This window comes from Hyperolius riggenbachi, chromosome 5 (genome assembly GCF_040937935.1).
Source record: "Hyperolius riggenbachi isolate aHypRig1 chromosome 5, aHypRig1.pri, whole genome shotgun sequence".
Classification (NCBI taxonomy): Eukaryota; Metazoa; Chordata; class Amphibia; order Anura; family Hyperoliidae; genus Hyperolius; species Hyperolius riggenbachi.
The window spans coordinates 273,922,907-273,949,296 of record NC_090650.1 but is presented as its reverse complement, the minus strand read 5'-3'; the positions used below and the strand labels follow the sequence as shown (position 1 = coordinate 273,949,296).

Here is a 26,390-nt window from a genome sequence, read left to right as displayed (position 1 = left end):
ATAGGTAGCAGTGACAGGGGGTGATTGATGGGTAATTAGTGGGTGTTTAGGGTAGAGAATAGATGGAAACACTGCGCTTGGGTGGTGATCTGATGTCGGATCTGCGGGCGATCTATTGGTGTGGGTGGGTGATCAGTTTGCCCGCAAGGGGCAGGTTAGGGGCTGATTGATGGGTGGCAGTGACAGCGGGTGATTGATGGGTGGAAGTGACAGGGGGTGATTGATGGGTGGCAGTGACAGGGGGTGATTGATGGGTGATTGATAGGTGATTGACAGGTAATCAGTGGGTTATTACAGGGGAGAACAGATGTAAATATTGCACTGGCGAATTGATAAGGGGGGGTCTGAGGGCAATCTGAGCGTGTAGGCGGGCGATTGGGTGCCCGCAAGGGGCAGATTAGGGTCTGATCTGATGGGTAACAGTGACAGGTGGTGATAGGGGGTGATTGATGGGTAATTAGTGGGTGTTTAGAGGAGAGAATAGATGTAAACGCTGCGCTTGGGTGGTGATCTGATGTCGGATCTGCGGGCGATCTATTGGTGTGGGTGGGTGATCAGATTGCCCGCAAGGGGCAGGTTAGGGGCTGATTGTTGGGTGGCAGTGACGGGGTGATTGATGGGTGATAGGTGATTGGCAGGTGATTGACAGGTGATCAGTGGGTTATTACAGGGAAGGACAGATGTAATTAATGCACTGGCGAATTGATAAGGGGGGGGTCTGAGGGCAATCTGAGCGTGTGGGCGGGTGATTGGGTGCCCGCAAGGGGCAGATTAGGGTCTGATCTGATAGGTAACAGTGACAGGTGGTGATAGGGGGTGATTGATGGGTGATTGATGGGTAATTAGTGGGTGTTTAGAGAAGATAACAGATGTAAACAATACATTTGGGAGGTAATCTGACGGCGGGTTTGCGGGCGATCTAATGGTGTGGGTGGGTGATCAGATTGCCCGCAAGGGGCAGGTTAGGGGCTGATTGATGGGTGGCAGTGACAGGGGGTGACAGGGGGTGATTGATGGGTGATAGGTGATTGGCAGGTGATTGACAGGTGATCAGTGGGTTATTACAGGGAAGAACAGATGTAATTAATGCACTGGTGAATTGATAAGGGGGGGTCAGAGGGCAATCTGAGCGTGTGGGCGGGTGATTGGGTGCCCGCAAGGGGCAGATTAGGGTCTGATCTGATAGGTAAAAGTGACAGGTGGTGATAGGGGGTGATTGATGGGTGATTGATGGGTAATTAGTGTGTGTTTAGAGGAGAGAATAGATGTAAACAATGGATTTGGGAGGTGATCTGATGTCGGATCTGCGGGCGATCTATTGGTGTGGGGGGGTGATCAGATTGCCCGCAAGGGGCAGGTTAGGGGCTGGCTGATGGGTGGCAGTGACAGGGGGTGATTGATGGGTGATTGATGGGTGATTGATGGGTGATTGACAGGTGATTGACAGGTGATTGACAGGTGATTGACAGGTGATCAGGGGGATAGATGCATACAGTAAACAGGGGGGGTGGTCTGGGGGGGAGGTCTGGGGAGAATCTGAGGGGTGGGGGGTGATCAGGAGGGGGCAGGGAGCAGGGTGGGGGATAAAAAAAAAAATAGCGTTGACAGATAGTGACAGGGAGTGATTGATGGGTGATTAGGGGGGTGATTGGGTGCAAACAGGGGTCTGGGGGGTGGGCAGGGGGGGGTCTGATGGGTGCTGTGGGCGATCTGGGGCAGGGGGGGGGAAAAATCAGTGTGCTTGGTGCAGACTAGGGTGGCTGCAGCCTGCCCTGGTGGTCCCTCGGACACTGGGACCACCAGGGCAGGAGGCAGCCTGTATAATACACTTTGTAAACATTACAAAGTGTATTATACACTTTGTATGCGGCGATCGCGGGGTTAACATCCCGCCGGCGCTTCCGTATGGCCGGCGGGATGTTGCGGCGGGTGAGCGGCGCCAGGCGGAGGCGGAGGATCGCGTCACTGATGACGCGATCGCTCCGCCCATGCCCCTACAAGGACCGCCGCCAATTGTCAATACGGCGGTCCTTGCGGGGTGCACTTCCCGGCCGCCAATTGTACATACGGCGGTCGGGAAGTGGTTAAGCTGGATAGAGCTCTGTAACGATCGGTGAAGCACAGAGAGGATCTGATTACCAGTGATCTGCAGAATCACTGGGAATACAGATGTATACCAGATTATACGTGATCTGCAGTATCACTGATAATCCGATATGCTAGCTAACCTCTGTTCACCTGAGTAGAGTGTAGTGTTAGGTGTAACAGTAACACTTAGAGGACTAGGCCTCAGTACAGCAAGGAGTACTGCACAGATTCCTTCCGCAGACCTGAGCTCTCCAAGACGGGAGGAGTCAGACTGACAGTAGGAAGGACAGACTGGAAGTAACCTTCAGGAGGAAGGATTACTAACAGAGCGAGGAACCGCCTCTAACAGTAAGGTCGGTTCTCGAGGTCGGACAAGCCAGGTCGTTACACACACGGACAGATAAAGTACAAGATCAGGAGGCAAAGGCGGAGTCAAAGTACAGGCAGGGTTCAGCAACGGGGTATCAGATATATCGGGGTACAAAATCAGGAGGCAGAAGCAGAGTCAAGGAACGAGCCAGGGTTCGGCAACAGAGTATCAGAAATATCGAGGTACAAGATCAGAGTTCAGAAGGGTAGTCAAGGCAGGCAAAAGTCATAACAGATAATCACAATCAAACTAGTACTTTAGCTATCAACAGAATCTAGCTAAGTGTAGGATTACAGCTCCAGCTGGTCCCGGCACACTTGCGGATCTGACTACGGATCTGGGTGCTCCCACATATGTGATCGCACGCCAGACAAAGAGCAAGTGAACAACCAGCAGTATATATACTCTAGGACCTTTCCAGGACCTCCCTAATTGCTGGTCCAATGAGAGCAGTGGAATTTGTCAGCTGACCCAGCTGGTCAGCCGACTCCCTTTTAACTGCTATTTAAACTCTGCCTCTGTGCTCACGCACGTGTAAGTCTGAATCTTGGTGGACTATCAGTCCCAGCCACACCAGTACTGTCATGCAATGTATCTAGTGCGGGGGCCGCCTCTGATGCGGATTCCGCCGTTACCAATGCGGATTCCGCCGTTACCAATGCGGATTCCGCCGCACTGCCTATGCGGCATGCGGTGTTTTTTCCGCGTTGTGACGCCATGCTGGACGCGGAAACAGCCGCCTCACCTCGAGAGACGGCGGCCTTTCCGCGTTTCCTTACAGTACCCCCCCCCCCCCCCCGAGCAGTGGACTCCGGACAACTCCCACCAGGTTTCTCGGGGTGTAAGGCATGAAACTCCCTCACTAACTCGTCCGCATGCATGCGGTTCCCAGGTACCCATTGCCTCTCTTCCATGCCATACCCCTTCCAATGTACCAGATACTGTGTAGAATTCTGCACTACCCGAGAATCTAAAATCTGCTCGACTTCATATTCCGGTTGGTCATCAACTATTACTGGAGGAGGAGGAGTGAGACCCACATGAACTGCAGGTTTCAGTAGGGACACATGGAAGGACCTGACGCCACGCATGTTTGTAGGGAGATCAATGGTATATGTGACATTGTTGATCTTTTTTACTACCCGGAATGGACCCAAAAACCTAGGCCCCAACTTGGCTGAGGGCTGTCTCAAAGTTAAGTGGCGGGTGGACACCCAGACCAAGTCTCCTGGTTGAAACCTCCACTCTAAAGAGCGTCTCTTGTCCGCTTGGCCTTTCTGACTCTGAAACGCTTTCACTAGATTATCTTTTATGGTCCACCACATGTCCCTAAATGACCTCTGCCAGGCCTCCAAGGCTGGGAATGGATTGGACGCAATCGGCAATGGGGAGAATTTGGGTAACCTCCCGGTCACTATCTGAAAAGGACAGAAACCTGAGGAAGAACTCTTTAAGTTATTGTGCGCAAATTCTGCGTAAGGTTGACCCTCTCTGTTTGGCCATTTGTCTGTGGGTGGTAGCCCGACGAAAATGACAGTCCCATGCCCATTTGGTGACAGAATGCCCTCCAAAATTTTGATACAAACTGGACTCCCCGATCGGATACTATGTCTTCCGGAATGCCATGTAGCCGCAAGATATGAGTGATAAATAAGTCGGCCAATTCCTGGGCCGAGGGGAGTCCTTTTAAGGGCACGAAATGGGCCATCTTACTAAAGCGGTCGACCACTACCCAGATGACTGACATGCCTTCCGACCTAGGAAGCTCCCCCACAAAATCCATGGACAAGTGGGTCCATGGTTCACTCGGGGTGGGCAAAGGCTGCAGAGTACCTACAGATGCCAGCCGGGAGGGCTTGCTTTTTGCACACACCGCACATTCCCTGACAAACTCCTTGCAATCAGCTGCTAGTGAGGGCCACCACGCACACCTGGCCACGAGATCTTGCGTTCTAGACGCCCCAGGATGTCCCGCATTTTTGTGTGAGTGGACCATCTCCAGGATCTGGAGACGGAAGGGCAACGGGATAAACAAAACCCCCTCAGGTTTCCCTTTCGGAACATCCTGCTGGAAAGGACCCAAAGTTTTCTTCCAGTTCTTCCAAGTCTCTGTAGCGGCTAACACCAAATTTCGTGGGACAATGGTCTCGGGAACAGAGGGCTGTGCTGTCTCTGGCTCGAAACACCTCGAGAGTGCGTCCGCCTTGGTATTCTTACTACCTGGAGTGTACGTAATCAAGAATGTGAACCTTGAAAAAAATAACGACCATCGAGCCTGTCGCGGGCTTAACCTTTTAGCCCCCTCGATGTACTCGAGATTCTTGTGGTCGGTATAAACCGTGATCGTGTGTTCTGCTCCTTCCAGCCAATGACGCCACTCTTCGAAGGCTAGTTTGATGGCTAGGAGCTCCCTATTGCCTATATCGTAGTTTCTCTCTGCCGGAGAGAACCTCCGGGAAAAATAGGCACACGGGTGTAATCTCCCCTGAAGACCTGAACGTTGAGACAGCACAGCCCCCACCCCAACCTCTGAGGCGTCTACCTCAACAATAAATGGGAAAGAAGTGTCCACGTGCCTCAATATGGGCGCCGAGCAGAACAACCTCTTTAAAGTATCGAATGCCTGTAAAGCCTCAGGAGGCCAATGAGTGGTGTCTGCCCCTTTTTTCGTAAGACTGGTGAGGGGTGCGACTACTGTAGAATACCCCTTAATAAACCTTCTATAGTAGTTTGCAAAACCCAAGAACCGTTGTAAGGACTTTAACCCCACCGGCTGCGGCCACTCCAGGACCGCGGAGACCTTGGCAGGGTCCATAGACAGGCCCGAGGTGGAGATTATATATCCCAGAAAGGCCACTGACGTAACCTCGAAAATGCACTTTTCCAGTTTAGCATATAACAAATTCTGTCTCAGTTTGTTCAATACCCATCTGACATGGGTTCTGTGATCAGAGAGGTTGTTAGAAAAAATAAGAATGTCGTCAAGGTAAACCAAAACGAATTTCCCCAACACCTCCCCGAAGACCTCATTAATCAGTTCCTGGAAAACGGCCGGGGCATTACATAACCCAAAGGGCATTACCAGGTAGTCGTAATGCCCGTCTGGTGTATTGAAGGCCGTTTTCCATTCGTCGCCCTTTCTTATACGCACCAGATTGTATGCCCCCCGTAAATCTAGTTTCGAGAATATCCTAGCCTCCGTGACCTGTGTGAATAGGTCATCTATTAATGGCAACGGGTAGCGATTCTTCACTGTGATCTTATTAAACCCCCGGTAATCGATACATGGCCGTAAGCCCCTATCTTTTTTCTTAACAAAAAAGAACCCTGCCCCAGCGGGTGACCGGGACGGCCGAATGAAGCCCTTGGCCAAATTCTCACGTATGTAATCCTGCATGGCCAATTTTTCGGGCCCCGACAGATTGTACAAATGGCCCCGGGGGGGTACACAACCTGAACGGAGATCAATGGGACAGTCGAAAGGCCGATGTGGGGGCAGTTTGTCCGCTGCCTTGGGACAGAATACATCGGAATATTCAGAGTACTGATCTGGCACACCTCCCACCTGAACTCTGGTTTGCCCCAATGTTAACTTCCCCAAACACCGTTGAAAACAATGAGGTGACCAGGTAGTTAACTGACCCGTGGCCCAGTCTATTTGAGGTGAATGGGTTTGCAACCACGGCATGCCTAGGATAATAGTGGAGGTGGACATATGTAACACAAAAAAACGTAACTGTTCCCCATGTAGTACCCCTATGGTGACTTTTACCTCCGGGGTCTGGGACAGTGGGCGCTCCCGTTGCAGAGGGGAATCGTCCACTGCCGTGACCTGAACGGGGGGACTCACTGAAGTGAGGGAAATACCCAACTCCTGAGCAAATTCAAGGTTCATAAAATTAGCCACTGAGCCAGAATCAATAAATGCTTCAGTGACTACTGACTTATTCTCCCATGTAATCGTACAGGGGAGAAGCAGCTTTTTCTCTTTAAGGGGTGAAGATTGTGTGCCTAGGGTGTCACCCCCCACTACTCCTAGGCAAACTCGTTTCCCGACTTGTTAGGGCAGTTTTGTACCCTATGCCCTGCCTCTGCACAGTACAAGCACAAATGTCCCGTCATTCTCCGCCTTCGCTCCACCTGGGTCAATTTTGAACGACCAATTTGCATTGGCTCGGGTGGAGGCAATGCCGGAGGAGGTGAGACAGGCGGAGATGCCGTTACTGAGGATGCAGCAGAAGGTGCCGCATACGAAGTCACCCTGGCACGGTGACTGCCCCTAGTCTGCATCTGATGGCGTAGTCGACGATCGACTCGGATGGCCGATGTTATGGCCTCATCGACTGTCTTGGGCTCGGGTAATGTTAACATTAAGTCAGAGACATCCTCCGACAACCCAGACAGGAAATAATCCATCAAAGCAAAATTGTCAAATCTGGCGGTAACAGACCACCTACGAAACTCTGCCGCGTAATCCTCGACCGACCCTCTGCCTTGCCGCAAAAGTTTGAGCTTCCGCTCAGAGGTTGCCGCAAGGTCAGGGTCGTCGTATATCACGGCCATAGCCTTGAAAAATTCCTCTACCGAGGTCAGAGCTGTATCTGTGGGCGGCAGGTTGTATGCCCAGGACTGGGAGTCACCAGTTAATAGAGTTTTAATGAAGACGACCCGTTGGGTCTCAGTCCCCGAGGATCGGGGTCTCAACTCGAAGTATGACAACACTCTACTCTTAAAATTCCGGAAGTCAGACTTGTGGCCGGAAAATTTCTCTGGTACGGGCATACGTATGTCAGCACTAGGAGGGGATCGCACTGAATCAACTGACGTCAGGAGGGTTCGCACAGAGCCTGATAGGACATCAATCATAGTCTTGTGGCTACCCAGCACTTGGTTGATGTTTTCCACCGAAGTGGCAAGTGCGCCCAGACGGTCAGTGTGTGCGTCCATTTGCATTTTTTGGTCTGGCGTTCTGTAACGATCGGTGAAGCACAGAGAGGATCTGATTACCAGTGATCTGCAGAATCACTGGGAATACAGATGTATACCAGATTATACGTGATCTGCAGTATCACTGATAATCCGATATGCTAGCTAACCTCTGTTCACCTGAGTAGAGTGTAGTGTTAGGTGTAACAGTAACACTTAGAGGACTAGGCCTCAGTACAGCAAGGAGTACTGCACAGATTCCTTCCGCAGACCTGAGCTCTCCAAGACGGGAGGAGTCAGACTGACAGTAGGAAGGACAGACTGGAAGTAACCTTCAGGAGGAAGGATTACTAACAGAACGAGGAACCGCCTCTAACAGTAAGGTCGGTTCTCGAGGTCGGACAAGCCAGGTCGTACACACACGGACAGATAAAGTACAAGATCAGGAGGCAAAGGCGGAGTCAAAGTACAGGCAGGGTTCAGCAACGGGGTATCAGATATATCGGGGTACAAAATCAGGAGGCAGAAGCAGAGTCAAGGAACGAGCCGGGGTTCGGCAACAGAGTATCAGAAATATCGAGGTACAAGATCAGAGTTCAGAAGGGTAGTCAAGGCAGGCAAAAGTCATAACAGATAATCACAATCAAACTAGTACTTTAGCTATCAACAGAATCTAGCTAAGTGTAGAATTACAGCTCCAGCTGGTCCCGGCACACTTGCGGATCTGACTACGGATCTGGGTGCTCCCACATATGTGATCGCACGCCAGACAAAGAGCAAGTGAACAACCAGCAGTATATATACTCTAGGACCTTTCCAGGACCTCCCTAATTGCTGGTCCAATGAGAGCAGTGGAATTTGTCAGCTGACCCAGCTGGTCAGCCGACTCCCTTCTAACTGCTATTTAAACTCTGCCTCTGTGCTCGCGCGCCTGTAAGTCTGAATCTTGGTGGACTATCAGTCCCAGCCACACCAGTACTGTCATGCAATGTATCTAGTGCGTGGGCCGCCTCTGATGCGGATTCCGCCGTTTCCAATGCGGATTCCGCCGCACTGCCTATGCGGCATGCGGCGTTTTTTCCGCGTTGTGACGCCATGCTGGACGCGGAAACAGCCGCCTCACCTCGAGAGACGGCGGCCTTTCCGCATTTCCTTACAAGCTCAGATTCAGATTCATGAATTAGAAGGGAACTGAAACAAAAAGGAGAACACCAATAGTTAGTAATGGTGATTTTGATGGTGGTGTAGCAGCTACACCAAAATCAAAATACACTGTAGCCAGATAATGGGGGGAGAAGTGATGAAATCACCAATCATAGCCGAGAAATGAAACATTTAGCTGGTGACGAATCTCTACTCAATATGGCTCAGAGAGTATGTTTAAATGTGACACTGGTGGATTGGTCAGGGGTGAAGAGTATTGGGAATAGCATGACCTGGGCAGGCCCCATACGCGGCCTCCAGTACTAACAAAGAGACTTTGTCAGAACTGAAATATACCAGTTGCTGTCAGTTACAACTGAATGTGCAAGGTAATGTCCATGTTTCCCTATGGCTCAAGTGGATGATATTACACTTTAACAGTGTGCTGACCAGGAAGCTGTTATGGGGTTATGGCCATTTTCAAAATGGAGGACAGAGAATTCCATTGATCACAGTGGACAAATGGGACGCAGGAGAGGAGAAAGATTGATGAGCAGACTACATGGGAGGTAAGTATGACCTGTGTATGTTTATTTTTACTTTTTATTTTCAGTTCAGGTTCTCTTTAAACTGTTTTACATGTGATGTGTTCAATAAGAAGTTGCTTTTGTTAATTGTAAACTTAGTTGCAACAAAGCTTACAGTAGATTAATATGCCTCTGTTTTGTTACCAGCTCACTCCTCGGCAAGTTTGATGGAATTTGGGACAGAGGAGCACTGGTTGCTGTGAATCCATCTGACAGAGAACGGTTAGTTGCAATTATCGCATACTGTATATACTTGAAATAAAGTTAGTCTTTCTCATATAAAACTTCAGGGGTGATACTCTTAGCCATAGACCCGGAACAAGCATACAGATCAGATGATTCCTGCTAAAGTCTGACTGGATTAGCTACATATGATTGTGTCAGGTGTGTGATTCAGTCACAACTGCAGCCAAAGAGATCAGCAGGACTGCCAGGCAACTGGTATTGTTTATAAGAAAATAAATATGGCCACCTCCATATCCCGCTCAGTTCAGGAGTCCTTTAAGTTTATTGGTTGCTGGTGTTTTAAAAACTGAGCTTTGGAAATGTTTGATTATGTATTGATTTGGTTACATTGTCAGTGTGATGTTGTACATGATATAGTAGCTATTTTTTTAACTCGTATTTTGTGGGAGCCTCCATTTTTGTCTGTCTGTTGTTTGTGTAAAATACCATGAAATGTAAGCAGTGTACATTTGCATTCTATTTCCTTTGTAAACTACAGTTAAGGCTCATACACACGGGGCACAACTGTCGTCACAAACACGTCCCACGCGCATGTTGCAGCGACAGGTCCCCCCGTGTGTATGAGGCGCGCGCCCCGAACTGGTGCTAGTGAGAGCTGTCGCCAGGCGATTGACTTGGCCAATAGCTGGCAACTGCTGTCGCAGCAACCGTCGCTAGTCCGCCACGCGTACTGCGTGTGTATGTGCGGACTAGCGACAGCTACCCACAGCGAGAAGGGAGCTTCCGGCGGGGGGAGGAAACTTTCAGCGACAGCTTCCACGGCATCTCTGTCCCTCTGTGCAAGGTGTGTACAGCTGCTGCACAGAGGGACCTGGCGACGAACTGTCGCTGTTTTTTTTTTTTTTTTTTTCTCTTGTCTCCAGCATTTGTGCCTTGTATGTATGAGGCTTAAGGATGTTTAATTGTCACATGCATAATACATGAATAGACTGGTGTGTAGAGAACTGCCTGTATCATGTCAGAAGTAAACATATGCACCTCTTTGAAGTCTGTCTACAATGACAGTTAAACATAACACCTACACAGCCACCCAAGCAAACTTGGAAGCTGAACATTAGTAGTAGGCTAGTGTCCCAGTACACACCTAGACCGTCTGGAGTCTAGTATCTCAAAGGTTTCAGGAAACTCTGACATTTGCATGTAACCACAAGCTGGGATGTACCAGAGATCTCGACAAGCCGTTGTTATAGGAGGTAGCGCCAGGGTATATTCTGTCCTATAAGAATCAGCTTCCAAGATTGAGAAATTGTGCTTTTGAGGAGATAGCAACACGCTAGGAGTGCCCTGATCTATTGTCAGAATTGTGTTCTCCCGATACAAAGTTTGGACCTTTACGCTGGTAAAGTTCAATTTCTTTGTGTGTGTCTTTGTACTTTTTACTTTGTTTTTTTTGTAAATATCTTTGTATATATATATATATATATATATATATATATATATATCCTCCTGTCCGTGTGAGATTGCATTGTGTGTGTGTGGTGTTCTGCGCCAACCTGAGTGCGAGCATCTTGACAGCAGTGCATGAAACTGTCATAGTGTCTAACAGTATCATCACGGATGACTGCTAGTAGTGGCTGAGTCATGCAGAGTGTGGTTGTGGACAACAGCCTTGTGTTAGCTTGAATAAGGCTTGTTCCTCCTCTCGATCTTGGTCGAAACCCCATCAGGAACTGGCTTGCTTGCCGTGGGGCCTATTCCTGGCAGCCATTTAAATGGCAAGTCTGGTGTTGCAGTGTTGTATTTAATTTGACTTGGAATGGTCTTTTATGGTATCCTGTGATCTGATGAAGTGATGTTTTCAGTAGCCGATGCTTTGTACACACATTTCAATTATTTCTTCAATTAAATCAATTAATCCTATTTGGGTATCTATGCATATTCATGCCAATGAAGTATGTTGCTGCTGCTCAAGTTAATATTTGCAGGCTGCCCCCTGTCGAGAAAGAAAATAATAGAGAAGGTAAATTTCACCTTTGCATTCTGTCTGCTCACAGTGCTCAGTGACAATGTATTTTCCACAGTTATGTCAATGTTCTTCTACCATTACTGAACAAGGATTGCAGATACTTGATTGTAACAGTGGAATATGATGCAAGCATACATCCAGGTAAGATAACTACAGTGTCTTTACTATGTACTGTACATAAGCCATTTGTCTAATTATGAAATAACCATGCATGACACTGTCATTGTCTTTCCCCCAATGTAGTTTTTATTAGCTAGAATGAAGTGCCAGAAGAATAATCTAACATTTTTTAAGGCTTGCCTAAAAATCCTACTGCTACTAGATTTACCCCAAGAAGTGGATGCAGGAGATTGGCTGTATGTTTGTCACATTTATTGCTAAATCACTAGACCACACTTGATTACTAGAAGGCTTGCGATTGAATCTTATGACTTACTGTCTATTATAGGTATTTGTATATTGCTTTCATGCAAAACTCACTGTGTTCTCTTTTTATAACTACTTTAGAAACTTAATGTTTAATGGTTGGCTTGCAACACCCAGAAAGGAAAACCAGGAAAAGAAGTGGTAAAGGAATATCAAAATAATGGTGCTTATTATAACCTAAAGCCAGAATCGTGCCCAATTAGGACTCAACCCTCCACGGATGTATATCCAATATTTATTGCATGTCAATGGCAGTAGTACAGCAGTATAACAAACAGCATGACGTTTCGCCCAAAACGTCATGCTGTTTGTTATACTGCTGTACTACAGCCATTGACATGCAATAAATATTGGATATACATCCGTGGAGGGTTGAGTCCTAATTGGGCACGATTCTGGCTTTGGACTATAAGGGAGGAGTGATGGACCTCTAGCCCACACTGGACTCCCCATTACAACTTTTTCATCCCAGAGGCAGGCAGACACACCTTAGATTGTGATTGCTTCTTATAACCTTGCATATACAAAATATGGCAATGGAAAGGAATGTTTTTTCCAAACTATGAGGGTATCTTCAAGGAGGAAGTTCCTGAGGAAGCAGACTTACTACAATACCAGTGGAACCTTCATCTTGATATCCTGGTCACCTTTCCACTAAAGCATTCAGGCTCCTTTTCCACATTGCAATGGGGCCTAGCATAATAAATGCATCGCGTTCCGCCCGAAGTGCCGATCCGGTGCTGAGCCGACGCAAGGGCAACAGCACATTACCAATGGACTTCCGTGGCAGCAGGAGTAATGTAAGTCATTGGGCAACGCAAACCTTTGAAAAAGTTGGCAGTGGCGTTGCGACACGCATGCATGGAATGATGGGAATACATCGCTGGGAATCCCAGTGACGCACTTCTTGTCCAGCAGGCAGTACGTCACTGAGCAAGGGGCATGCGGGGGATGGCGCTATGCATGTTGGTGTACTCTGCCGCAGGGTCATATGTCATTTCATGTGATGGGGCGGGGCATCGCACTGCAAACACACACCTCACGTATAAAACCAGCCTGAATATAGTCTACATTACAGCAAATATATAATTACCGGTATCTTCATTCCTATTTGATCCCTGTAATTTACCTCACTGTTTATTTTTTTGCCCAATGTATGTTGACTCAAATTAGTTTAGTCCTTAGCTGCTGCATCATACATCATTTTCTCTGGTCCTTTTGTACAATATTCTTTTACTAGTGCTTTATGTTTCCCTGTCATTTATATTCATTAATTCAATTGGATTGCACTTTATGGTTGTATGCACATGAGTTGTATGTAATTCTAGTATTTATCAGCACTTGCACTTTGTTTGCATTATTGATTAATTATGACCCTATGATTTATGCCCTAATACTTTGCTTAAGGCTGGTTTTACACTGCACGTTAGAGCAGCCTGTAACGCACCCCACCGCACAGCAATGAAAAATCAATGGGCTGTTCACAGTGCCCACGTTGCGTTACATAGTAACGCTGCGCCACCAGACAACGTACTGCATGCAGTACTTTCTAAGCGGCAGAGCCGCGTTAGACTGCTTGCACATGCTCAGTACCGGTGGGTTTTTTTTATTTTGGGGGCGGAGAGGAGGCGGGGAGAGGCCGCTACGTAGCCAGGCACATGGCTACTTAATATTCACTGCTCTTGCAGTGTTTTCTTCTTGGAGCGGCCGCTGATTGGCTGGTGGGACCACGTGATGCGGAGAGCTCCGCTCACGTGGTCTCCGCAGTGCCTCCGACAGAGCAGGCGCACCGAGAGCTGCTTGTAACGAGGCTCTTGGTAGCGTCCTGCTCCAACACCACCAGGCGTTGCGTTAGGGGCACGTTATGCGACCTTAACGTCCCCTCTAACGCAACATCCTGGTGTGAAACCAGCCTAAAGGATCACTATTGTGAAAATGAATACTTTGCTTAAAGTATCACTATTGTGAAAATGAATACTTTGCTTAAAGTATCACTATTGTGAAAATGTGTAAAATGCATGTTTATACATATGTGTAAAATGTACATTTGTTTCAGCGTAACTTGCTCTAGAATATTCTATTTCTTATGTTGCTGTCACTTATAATAGGTTGTAAAAATATGAAAGGGTGTGGACTAGTCCATCTCCTCATGGTAGATTCCGAGAGTTTCTTTTATTTTCAAAAGCACTTACTGTATGGCACTTGCCCAATCCAACTGCCAAAATATTGTGCAAACCAGTAGGTAGGCTGGCAGGCATCTTTGTATATGTTACGGCCAGAACCCGAAGTCTGGCCACTTTAAGTTCTGGCCGGTCAAAACGCGAAGTGGCCGTGCACCTGCGGCCAATGTTAGAAATAAAAAGATTCCTGTAACACTCATGCATTTTGTGGCCGTCTCTCTGCGGCCAAATGTATCCAACTGGGGTTGATTTAATTTATTCCTCTGGCGGCAATGTCATAGATGAAGCCACCTCTTCGGCTCTTCCTCCTCCCCCTGCCCCTCTCCTATGCAAGTTTGGCAGCCGGGGACACGCGTGTCCCTGATCGTTCGTAGCGGCAGGGAAGCAGAGCGTGAAGGCTGCAGACATCACTTCTGCCAGCACCCGCTCTGCAGGAACAAACTGCAGGATTCCCTGCCACTACAAACGATCAGGGACACGCGTGTCCCCGGCTGCCAAACTTGCATAGGAGAGGGGCAGGGGGAGGAGGAAGAGCCGAAGAGGAGGCTTCATCTATGACATTGCCGCCAGAAGAATTAATTAAATTAACCCCCTTGGATACATTTGGCCACAGCGAGACGGCCACAAAATGCATAAATGTTACAGGAAACTTTTTATTTCTAACATTGGCCGCAGGTGCACGCCCACTTCGCGTTTTGACCGGCCAGAACCCAAAGTGGCCAGACTTCGGGTTCTGGCCGTAACATATACATCCTTTCCATGGAGTGATTTTGTAAAGAATAAAGGAAATAGGTACTGAGAATCCCCCATGAGGCGATGGACTAGTCCAAAACCTGTCAGATCTGTATGTGTACACAGGTATTTTAACCCTCCTGGCGGTTTATTAAAAATCCGCCAGGGGGCAGCAAAGTATTTTTTTTAATTTTTTTTTTTTTCATGTAGCGAGACAAAGTCTCGCTACATGATAGCCGCTGCTCAGCGGCATCCCCCCAGCCCCTCCGACAATCGGAGATCAGGAGATCCCGTTCAAAGAACGGGATCTCCTGGAGGGCTTCCCCCGTCGCCATGGCGACGGGCGGCATGACGTCACCGACGTCATCGACGTCGTGACGTCATTGGGAGACCCGATCTACCCCTCTGTGCTGCCTGGCACTGATTGGCCAGGCAGCGCACGGGGTCTGGGGGGGGGCCCTCACGGCGCGGGGAGCGACGCGTAATCGGTGCGGAGCGGCGGCGATCAGAGGGCACACGCAGCTAGCAAAGTGCTAGCTGCGTGCTGCAAAAAAAAATTATCAAAATCGGCCCAGCAGGGCCTGAGAAATCCCCCTGCGCGGCATAGCCCGTGCTCAGCACGGGCTTACCGCCAGGGAGGTTAAATTTAAAAAAAAAATTTGATAGTGGTCTTTTAAGAATCCATTTATTTATAGGGATGATCAGTGAGATTGAACTATTTCTCGTTTACATAATGCTTGATGCAGGATTATGTAAATTCCGTAAATTCAACCAAGGCGAAATTCAGCTGGTCCATTGCAAGCTGCGTACATTTGCATACATAATTTTCATGGTCCTGCATCAACTCGGAATTTCGTCATATTCCATTGAGATTGGAAATTAACATCTAATCTATTAAACCAGTTGATACTGCATGGTTTGTCTCGGTTTCTCTAATTCTGCCTTAGCATATTGCTAGATTTCCTATCAAGTGATACCGTCCTAAAACAGGCCTGATCTGTTATAAAATCTCATCCTAATTTGTGTGTGTTTTATTTCCATAGGCCCACCATTCCATATTCCTGACTCTGATATACAACATTTGTTTGGTAAGTGTGTTCAGCTTCTTTACTGATGATAAGTAATTATAGCCACAAAACACACAAAAAAGGGTCAATCGATTATAGATTTGAGCTCTAGCTTATTTCAGTGAAGGTGTCATTGAGCAGAGACAATGAAACAGTGAAAGCTTAAAAACTAGATTTATATATAAAAAAAATGGTGAGATATCTAAAAAAAAATCATTTTTAGGAGAAGGAGGATAGATACAATTGTGTTTCTAATCAGTTTATTTTCACCTTGGATTTCCTTTAATAGAAAGCCTGCATGCAGTGAGTTAGAATAATGGGATCAGTTACAACTCAGCACTTTGTACAGCCCCATAGAATGTTATGGGCAGTGAGTTGAGTGAGAATTATTCTGCAACACAACTGAGCACTGTGAACTAGCCGTGAATATTATTAAAACTACTTTCCCATCTCAGTTCGCAGTCAACTATGATTTTCTACAATGTTGAAATTAGCTAGCCCTTGCAAAAATCCACTGTTTGGTGGATATGTTTTCATTTTTGTATACTGATGCTCTTCTACAGAGTGAGCATTTATATAGTTAGGGTGTTTTTCATGTCTGCAGGCAATTTACAAAGCCAAATGTCTGCTCAGTGTTCTTGTGCAGCCGCATTTCGCTTACAAAGTCCTGCAGATCATCTGTGAGCCGGGACAGCCAAAAAGACAGCACAGAAAAGGAGGAAAGTTGTTAGAAAAAATTGCAATGCATTTAGTTATCTTGGCAGGAAATGCTGTTACTTTTCCATGATAGTGGAGTTACATTTAAACTTGACTTTTATGGGCAATCTTCTGAGTCTGAAAGATACAGGTCCTTATTTAAAATTAACCTCTTTAAATATATCCTTCTGCCCTGGTGCTTCCACTCTTGCACTCAATACAGTCCCACTCGTGATCATGCAACCTTCTCCAATGTAAGTAACATAACAGAACCAATAGTGCTTTACATCCAGGTGCCTTCAGTATAACTTATAACACTGTGACATTAGCCCCTTTAAATGCCATCCACTGGTCGCTCTGTGTCAGTAGCCTACAATTCTACAATATAAAAGCAAAAGGTTGTGTACACTCTCATCATTTATTTAATTTTATTTAACCAATTAAATAATTTATTTGACCAAGGATTGAACTTCATCTCAATCAGTAGCTGATACCCCCTTTCCCATGAGAAATATTTTCCTTTTCTCAAACTGATCATCAGGGGGCTCTGTATGGCTGATGTTGTGATGAAACCCTTCCCACAGTGTGATGTCAGGAGTGGACCATGGTGCTGACATCACACTGTGGGAGCCTTGTTGATTTGTGGTAGATAACAGCTTTTTCCAACTGCCAAAAAAGCAAGCAGCATCTCCTTCCACTAACATCACCTGCCAGCAGTAAAAATGTCACCATGTGATAAATGTCAGACTGTAAATCAGGGAGAGGAAAGATCTTACAATGGGCAAACACTGACTAAATCATTTATACATAATTATTATAAAAATTAAGCACTTTTGTTCATTACGTTATTTTCACTGGAGTTGCTTTTTAAGCTGCACTAACTGCAAAAAACTGCTTAAAATTGAATTTACAAAAGGCATGTATTGGTATAAAATATAATACCAGTTCCTATGATCCACCTATTCCTGCTTACAGTTTTGTGCCATTATCTCTTCAATTACTAAAATCGGTACATGTCAATAGCTATATTATAATAAATATAATGGCAACTCCAACTAGTTTCAAGTCTCTATGGGACCCTTCTTCAGGGAATAAAATTATTCCAGGTATCCATGTGACAGTTGTCTAATCATGGACCATATAGTACACATGTACTCTTTAATGCTTGTCTTAAACTATGATAAAACCTCCAACAAAAACTATGGTTTGCAATGACCTCTGCCTTCCTTCTCTCTCTTACAACCAGTGTTTGCCAAATACATTTTTATCCAAATAACCACTGATTGATCATTCATGTTAGGAAGCACTGCACATCAAAGTCAATGTTTAACATTCCTGGATAATACACAGTAAAAAATTGGTAGCCCCTCAATACAGCCGATACTCCCCCTGTGCCCCTGAACACAACAAGCAATACACAGCAAAAAATTGATAGTCACTCAATCGGGCTGATACCACCTACAGATTCCCTCTGTGCAAGTACACAAGAAGAAAGCACATGCACCTTCTGTCCGTTGCTAATGTATTTATTGACAGTGAACTGTAAACATGCAAACATCAGGAACTTACTTCACATCACATGATCACTGTGCATCAAATCTCCTGTGTGGCAGCCGTGGTGGTGGAGGTGGGTGGCGTGTAGTAAAAGGGGAAATGCGATGGCCGTGAAGCATACAGTCATACAGTGAAGCATACAGTAAGTGAAAGGTTTGCTTTACCATAACGTTTGCGTTTTGCAGTAACGCATTGCCTGTATATAGTTGGTTGCAATGCTGCATGCCGTTATCTGTGAACATCGCATAGGTGGTGCATTGCAGTGCAGCAAACCACATTACAAAGCAGCTGTTATGCTGCACTGCAATGCCCCATTGTGAACACATCCTTCATGTTTTTTCTTTCATATTTTGTAACCCAAAGTAAGTTTGCTGTACATAAAAAAAAAAAAAATTGGTAGCCCCTCAATCCGGGTGATACCACCAACAGATTCCCCCTGTACCCATGAACACACCAAGCAATGCACAGCTGTACATCAAAATAACTTGCATTGTTGGGCATTTGGACTGGATGCAGTTCCTCACTACTAGTGTTGGTCGAATGGCTCTGTGTTCAATTGATTGGCCATTCAAGGCCAATATTGTTCAGGTTGGCAAAGCACGCAAATTGCATTGAACTCAATGGTGCTGACTTTCATAGTTAATAGCAAAGCTCCTATACACTGAAGTTTCTAGGTAGAGTAGGTTGAAGAGAACAGTGAAAAGAAGGTTTTGTGTTTTGTTTTTTTTTAAGACCTTGTGGTTTTTGAGAAAATCAATTTTAACTTACGATAGAAAAAATAGTTTGTAAATGCGGTTAAATGACAGATAATGATGGTAGATACATTATTTCAATAAACATCAATGCTGTTTATTTGAATAACCCCACTGCACTCCCTGGGATTGCTGAGACTGGGTTCACAGTGGTCAGTTGCGTAACGTGCATGTTAATATATGTGTGAACTGCAATGAAGACTAGACGTAGATTTTAATGTAAAGCCTGCATGCTCTGAGTTAGAATAACATGATCAGTTATTGTGAACAGGCCCATAGAATTGTATGGGCATGGAGTTGACATGCAGAATTATTTTGCAACAAAACTGACCACGGTGAACAGGGCCTGTACAGGGTCTTCTCAAAAAATTAGCATATTGTGATAAAGTTCATTATTTTCTGTAATGTACTCATAAGCATTAGACTTTCATATATTTTAGATTCAAATACACACAACTGAAGTAGTTCAAGCCTTTTATTGTTTTAATATTGATGATTTTGGCATACAGCTCATGAAAACCCAAATTTCCTATCTCAAAAAATTAGCATATTCGATCCGACCAATAAAAGAAAAGTGTTTTTCAAACAAAAAAAAGTCAACCTTCAAATAATTATGTTCAGTTATGCACTCAATACTTGGTCGGGAATCCTTTTGCAGAAATGACTGCTTCAATGCGGCGTGGCATGGAGGTAATCAGCCTGTGGCACTGCTCAGGTGTTATGGAGGCCCAGGATGCTTCGATAGCGGCCTTAAGCTCATCCAGAGTGTTGGGTCTTGTGTCTCTCAACTTTCTCTTCACAATATCCCACAGATTCTCTATGGGGTTCAGGTCAGGAGAGTTGGCAGGCCATTTGAGCACAGTAATACCATGGTCAGTAAACCATTTACCAGTGGTTTTGGCACTGTGAGCAGGTTCCCAGTCGTGCTGAAAAATGAAATCTTCATCTCCATAAAGCTTTTCAGCAGATGGAAGCATGAACCCACTTTTGAACCAGAAACAGCGGCAGAAGCGAGTGACCTGGGCTACAGAGAAGCAGCACTGGATTGTTGCTCAGTGGTCCAAAGTACTTTTTTTCAAATGAAAGCAACTTTTACATGTAATTCAGAAATCAAGGTGCCAGAGTCTGGAGGAAGACTGGGGAGAGGGAAATGCCAAAATGCCTGAAGTCCAGTGTCAAGTACCCACAGTCAGTGATGGTCTGGGGTGCCATGTCAGCTGCTGGTGTTGATCCACTGTGTTTTATCAAGGGCAGGGTCAATGCAGCTAGCTATCAGGAGATTTTGGAGCACTTCATGCTTCCATCTGCTGAAAAGCTTTATGGAGATGAAGATTTCATTTTTCAGCACGACCTGGCACCTTCTCACAGTGCCAAAACCACTGGTAAATGGTTTACTGACCATAGTATTACTGTGCTCAATTGGCCTGCCAACTCTCCTGACCTGAACCCCATAGATAATCTGTGGGATATTGGAAAGAGAAAGTTGAGAGACGCAAGACCCAACACTCTGGATGAGCTTAAGGCCGCTATCGAAGCACCCTGGGCCTCCATAACACCTGAGCAGTGCCACAGACTGATTGCCTCCATGCCACGCCGCATTGAAGCAGTCATTTCTGCAAAAGGATTCCCAACCAAGTATTGAGTGCATAATTGAACATAATTATTTGAAGGTTGACTTTTTTTGTTTGAAAAACACTTTTCTTTTATTGGTCGGATGAAATATGCTAATTTTTTGAGATAGGAAATTTGGGTTTTCATGAGCTGTATGCCAAAATCATCAATATTAAAACAATAAAAGGCTTGAACTACTTCAGTTGTGTGTATTTGAATCTAAAATATATGAAAGTCTAATGTTTATCAGTACATTACAGAAAATAATGAACTTTATCACAATATGCTAATTTTTTGAGAAGACCCTGTATGTTTTATGTGCAATATCCCTAGCATTGGCAGTGGGCTTACTATATTGGCACACAAACGCTACATTCCAAGCTGGTGTATCAGGCAGTCTTCAGTCAGCACCAGAAAACAAAGGGCCCTCCGCCTGATAGCTCAGTTACCTATTTTTCCAATTTTTCCCATAAATGAGTTTGCATGGAACAAGTTCCACTGCAGGCACCTGACTATAAAGCACTGTTACTGCACTGGAGAGGGGTGTGCGGCCATATTGGTGGAGCAAGACTGGGAGCGCCAGGGCTCAAGGATTTGCCCAAAAGACATTTATTGTGAATTATCCTTACAAGGGAATGTCCGAGGTTAAAAAAACAAAAAAAAAACTAAATCTGTTTACCTGAGGCTTCCTCCTGCCCCTGGCAGCCTATCTGTCCCTCGCCGCAGCTCCGCTCCCAGCCAGTGTCTCGGGGTCCCCTCTGTTGCAGATGCCGACCTTGCCAGGTTGGCATCTTCTGCGTCTGCTTGAGCCTGCTGATTGTGATAGCGCACACGTAGCCTGGACTGTTCTGCACAGGCTCAGAAGTACTAGCGCGAGCAGTGCGGCCTTGCACAGGCGCAGAAGACATGTGCAACAGCGGGGACCCCAGGTCACCCGCTGGGAGCGGAGCTGCGGCAAGGGACAGAAAGGCTGCCAGGGGCTGAAGGAAGCCCCAGGTAAGTAGAGCTTGTTTCTTAAACCTCCCTGGCATTCAATTTCCCCAGGATTTCTGTGCAAAAAGTCATCCAATTAATTTTCATAACCTTTTTTTTCCTGTAACTTGTCAAAATGTGTCAAGCAAGGGTGTAGTATACAGTGCAGGAGAGTATTAACTTATATGCATGTCGATACTGTTCACAGCATGTTTTGTATTGACATGTATACTGTCAATACCGCTAGGGAGGTTAAACCCCGGATGAGTCCTTTAAGGGGAAACAGGGATTGGTCCTAAGCTACAACTTTTTAAACAAATGACCGCATATTTGTTTGTGAAACTATGTACAGACGATATTTATTTAAAAATGTACACATTACTATAGTGAACCCGAGGTGAGCATGATATGGAGGCTACCATATTTGTTTCCTTTTAAACAATACCAGTTGCCTGGCAGCCCTGCTGATCTATTTGGCTGCAGTAGTGTTTGAAGTACACTAGAAACAAGCATGCAGCTAATCTTGTCAGATCTGACAATATTGTCAGGAACACCCAATCTGCATGGTTGTTCAGGGTCTATGGCTGAAAGTATTAGAGGCAGAGGATCAGCTGGACAGCCAGGCAACTGCTATTGCTTAGAATTAAATGACTATGGCAGCCTCCATAAAACTCTCACCTTGGGTTCATTTTAAGGGACCATTCACACTGGCGTGGTGTGTCGCGGCAATTTACTGCACTGCTGCAGACTTTACTGCAGGGCAATGAAAGTCTGTGGGTGCTTTCATATTACGTGCGGTGCATACCGCGCGTATCAGCGTCGACATGCGGCGAAACGGAAGTCATGTAAGTCTATGGCGGTGCTGGGATTTTGAAAATGTTGGCAGCGGTGGTGCGGTGACCTTGTGACGCACATGCGCAGAAGCGTATCTTTACAATACTCTTCCATGCATTTCCGTATACCTGAAACAGGAAGTGGCCGCAAGTGCGCATCACTTCCTGCTTGGATGGATGCCAGACAGGGAATACCGCATAGTAACATGGTATTCCCGTAAGACCTGTTTTTGGCGGTGCAGACGCTGCAACGCACTGCTGACACCAGTATACAGTGTGAAGCCGGCCTAAAGCTCTAATTCAGGTTCCCGTTGCTTATAACAAATTTGTCTTAATCTCCTTGCCGGTTATCCAGAGCTCAGCTCGGGGTAACCTGCGCAGGAGGATATCTCAGGCCCCGCTGGGCCGATTTGCATAATTTTTTTTTTGTTACAGGCAGCTAGCACTTTGCTAGCTGCTTGTAACTTCCGATTGCCGACGCTCGCCGTCGATCCGCCGCAATCCGCCGCACCGAGTCGCTCCCCCCCGCCCCAGAGCCCTGCGCTGCCTGGCCACTCAGTGCCAGGCAGCGCTGAGGAGCGGATCGGGATTCCCTATGACGTCCCGACGTCCATGACATCGGTGACGTCATCCCGCCCCGTCGCCATGGCGACCAGGGAAGCCCTGCAGGAAATCCCGTTCTCAACGGGATTTCCTGCATACTCTGATCGCCGAAGGCAACCGGAGTGGGTGGGGGGATGCCGCCGCTCAGCGGCTATCATGTAGCGAGCCCTGGGCTCACTGCATGATTTAAAAAAAAAGTGCGGCGCTGCCTCCTTGCCGGATTTTTTAGACCGGCAAGGAGGTTAATTAAAAATTTTTATTTTTTTTTTAAATGAAAATATTGAAAGCACCACAAGGAAAATACAAAATCTTTAGTAACCTATTTGAAATGTAAAACATAAAAAAAAAATCCCTTGCATGGAGAGCACGGTCTTTGACTGGCCACACTATATGGTACTGTATTCTACCACAATGAAAGAGTCTTTATGGCACATACAAGTATTTCTCCCTCAGATAAATTCATACAGGGAATCACCACCTTCATAGCATGTGGGTGCAGCATGTGGACAGTGTAAATGCCGACTGGCTTTTAAAGTGGACCCTGGTATCCTCAATAAGTGGCTGCAATAGTCTCTCACCATGCATCAAGCCTTGAGGCTGCTTTTCCAGACTGGGACACATCACTCTCACATATCACTGTGCTTGCGTGTTACGCATACACCACAGGGTGCTTCCTCAGAGCATGAACGTGTTATGAAATGCTGCAGGCACGGCAAGGTGATGACAGATATACATGGCTTTTATGAACATATTAAGTAGGGTGTGGTAAGGGTTAAATGCTATATCACACACTGAGCAGAGAGGAATTGTAGCTACAGTGCCGGCTACAAAGAGTCAAACTCTATCATCATGGGGAGCAAGTGGCTATGATAAGCTGATCTGATCTTTGCAGAGGAAGGATCTCCCACTCTGTTTACAAGGAGCTAGACACGCAAGGCAGGTGCCAGCAAGCTTTGTATTTAAATTATATTTATTGTAAAAAGTATTATGAACATTGCACACAGTTTTGTGAGTTGTGAATGAAGTCAAATGTCTTCATTTAAAAATTGTGGGCTGAACTTTCACACAAAAGAGTCTACTTTTTTGTTTTTCTTTGACTATTTTGATGTATTTCTTCATAGGTTCTGCCTTCAACTTTAAGGTGCTGAAGAAAATTGATGCCCTTACTGACCAGCAGAGAGCATGGGGACTCAATTTGTTCTATGAGAAATTATACCTTGTAACACCCAAATCCCACAAATGAATGATGGAAAACAAGTATTCCTATCACAAATGGAGTTCACATGCGGATTTGTAGTAACGTAAACCTGGACTGGTCACATATTTGGAAATTGCAACTCAATATCTGCTAGATCACAGTATTGATTTAATACATCCGGTTAGGTGCTGAGACAATAAATAGAAAGGTTGCTGCTCATTGCAGCATTTTCAAACTTATCACAATGATGATAACTGACTGCTTTTCACTGCACATTCCTTCTATAACTACCTCCACTATTGGTATAATCTGTGATGTAACAAATATCTCTCAGATGAAATTGTCCATTGTGTAGCCATCATTATCTAACTTGAAGCAGTTTTCCTGATGAATTTACAAAATCCTGCAGCCTTGCTGTAAAAAAAAAAAAGTTATAGCTACTTGCAGTGTCTTGTGCTGTGAAGCCGTCCCAAAGACTCTGCATCACTGGATTTCTGGCGCCTGGCCCCGCCTCCCCTCTCTCCATGGAGAAAACCACCAAGCTATTTACTCTGTGGAGAGGGAGAGGCGGAGCCAGGCATCAGAAGTCAAGTGATGTGTGGTCTTTGGGACGGCTTCGCAGGACAAGATACTGAAGGTAACGATAACCTTTATTTTACAGCAAGGCTGCAGGATTTTGTAAATTGGTCAGGAAAACCGCTTTAAGTTATGTCTTAAGCTCTTTAAAGCCTAAGCTCAGGTTCAGAAACAAATACTTACCTACGAAGAGGGAAGCCTCTGCATCCTAATAAAGCTTCCCACAGCGTCCTATCTGCCTCTGCCCAGGACCCCCCAGCTGATCGGGCCACACACCTCTTCTGGTACAAGCACGCCTGCGCAGTAGCACAGAGCTGCTCATGTATGTGCGGCTCCCGATTACTACACAGGCGCAGCTCTACTTGCGATGGCACAGTACAGCCATGCTTATGCTTGAGGAGGAACGTGGCCCCGATCAGATTACCATAAGCACTTGTTGTTAATCTTTGGAGAGTCCGGGAGCGGCAACAGGGGACCGGAGGAGGCTACGGGAAGCCTCATTAGGACCCAGAGGCTTCCCTCTTCTTAGATAAGAATATGATTTTATACCCAAGCTTCGGCTCAGGTACACTCTAAGGTGCCCATACATTGGCAGGTGGCCACCCAATGTGCTGAAAAGATCAAAATCTGATCAGAGGGATCTGTTCCTGCCACACACTGCAAATACAGTTTTATTAGATTGCAGCTTGAAAATCTTCAAAAATGTTATGGAAATGCTGCAGAGCAGGGCTGGCTGAGGGTCCCCCCAGGTCTCCCCCTAATTAATAGTACTCCCCCATGCTTGCAGCTGAGCGCACCCACCTGTTCTCCGTATGTACGCACTCACATAACATACTGCCTGGTCCCATGGAGATGTAAGGACACAGGAGGGAGTGTGGCGGCCGGACTGGTGAGTGTCCCTTGCCGCGAGTACCCTGCATTTTAACAGGGCTAAAGGGGAGCACAATTAAAGCGTGGGGGTCTGCTCTGCAGCAGTTTCATTGACTTTCAATAGATTTCAAGCTGAAATCTATTAATTATCTAATGCAGTGATGGATCTTCCATCGTGAGTGATCAATAATTTTGAAATTATGCCTGCAGCAAGAGTTTTAGCAGCAAGAGTTTTAGCAAAGCTAAACAGTACTATCCTGTCGTGTGAACTGGCTTCAATCAAAATAATAGATTTTACATTGTGGTAGGCTAAGTTCCTATGTGCATTGTGTAATAACAGGTAAACGTACAGTATATTATTTCAAGCTGGTGAATCTTCATAGGAGAATTACAAATGCCTGTTGTGACAGGTATACTTTATGATACCAGATATGGTTTAATGTTAGTAGGTTTGTGTCTGTTTCCTACCTCATGTAACATAACACTTGACACTTTTTAGCTTTAAGTTCACCACATTTAACCTTTTTGTCAGATTTAGCTGGACAAAAATTTAATTATGCTGACATGTGCAAGTTTCCAGTTTATCATTTACAATATGTATAAACTATATATGTTTGCCTTCTATGTTGTCTGTTTTATTAACATTTGTACTTGTCATTGAGCTTGGAGGCTTCAAAAACACAAAACAGAGGAGTGATTAGGTAACGGTTGGCAATTCCTCTGAGCCACAAATCCATGGCCACTGGGTAAAACGTTTGCTATGTATCATAGATTTTTTCTCCATTGCAAAAGCCAGAATTTTCTGCCCATGAAATAGCGGTGTACATGGGGAGAGGGCAGATGGAGATATATTTTCTGTACAAGTTCAGTGGGACAGGAGCAGTAGAGTGATTTGAAAGGAATGCATGATATTTTGAATTTGACTCTGAGGTGAAATGAAAGCCAGTGTAAAGTTCTGAAGAGAGGAGCAGAAGATGAGAAGTGGTAATAATGT

General features: G+C 45.9%; 1 protein-coding gene across 1 annotated transcript in view; it reads left to right on the top strand.

Annotated features, from left to right (window-relative positions):
- The window catches only part of LOC137518735 (thiopurine S-methyltransferase-like), a 49,877-nt gene extending 25,553 nt beyond the window's left edge, over nt 1-24,324 (top strand). Inside the window, exons 5-8 of the mRNA XM_068236959.1 lie at nt 9,262-9,336; nt 11,382-11,467; nt 15,708-15,752; nt 23,874-24,324. Coding sequence (XP_068093060.1) covers nt 9,262-9,336; nt 11,382-11,467; nt 15,708-15,752; nt 23,874-23,995 — 328 coding nt within the window. The 3' untranslated portion in view covers nt 23,996-24,324. The remainder of the gene's footprint in view (nt 1-9,261; nt 9,337-11,381; nt 11,468-15,707; nt 15,753-23,873) is intronic.
- Nucleotides 24,325-26,390: the final 2,066 nt, after the last annotated feature.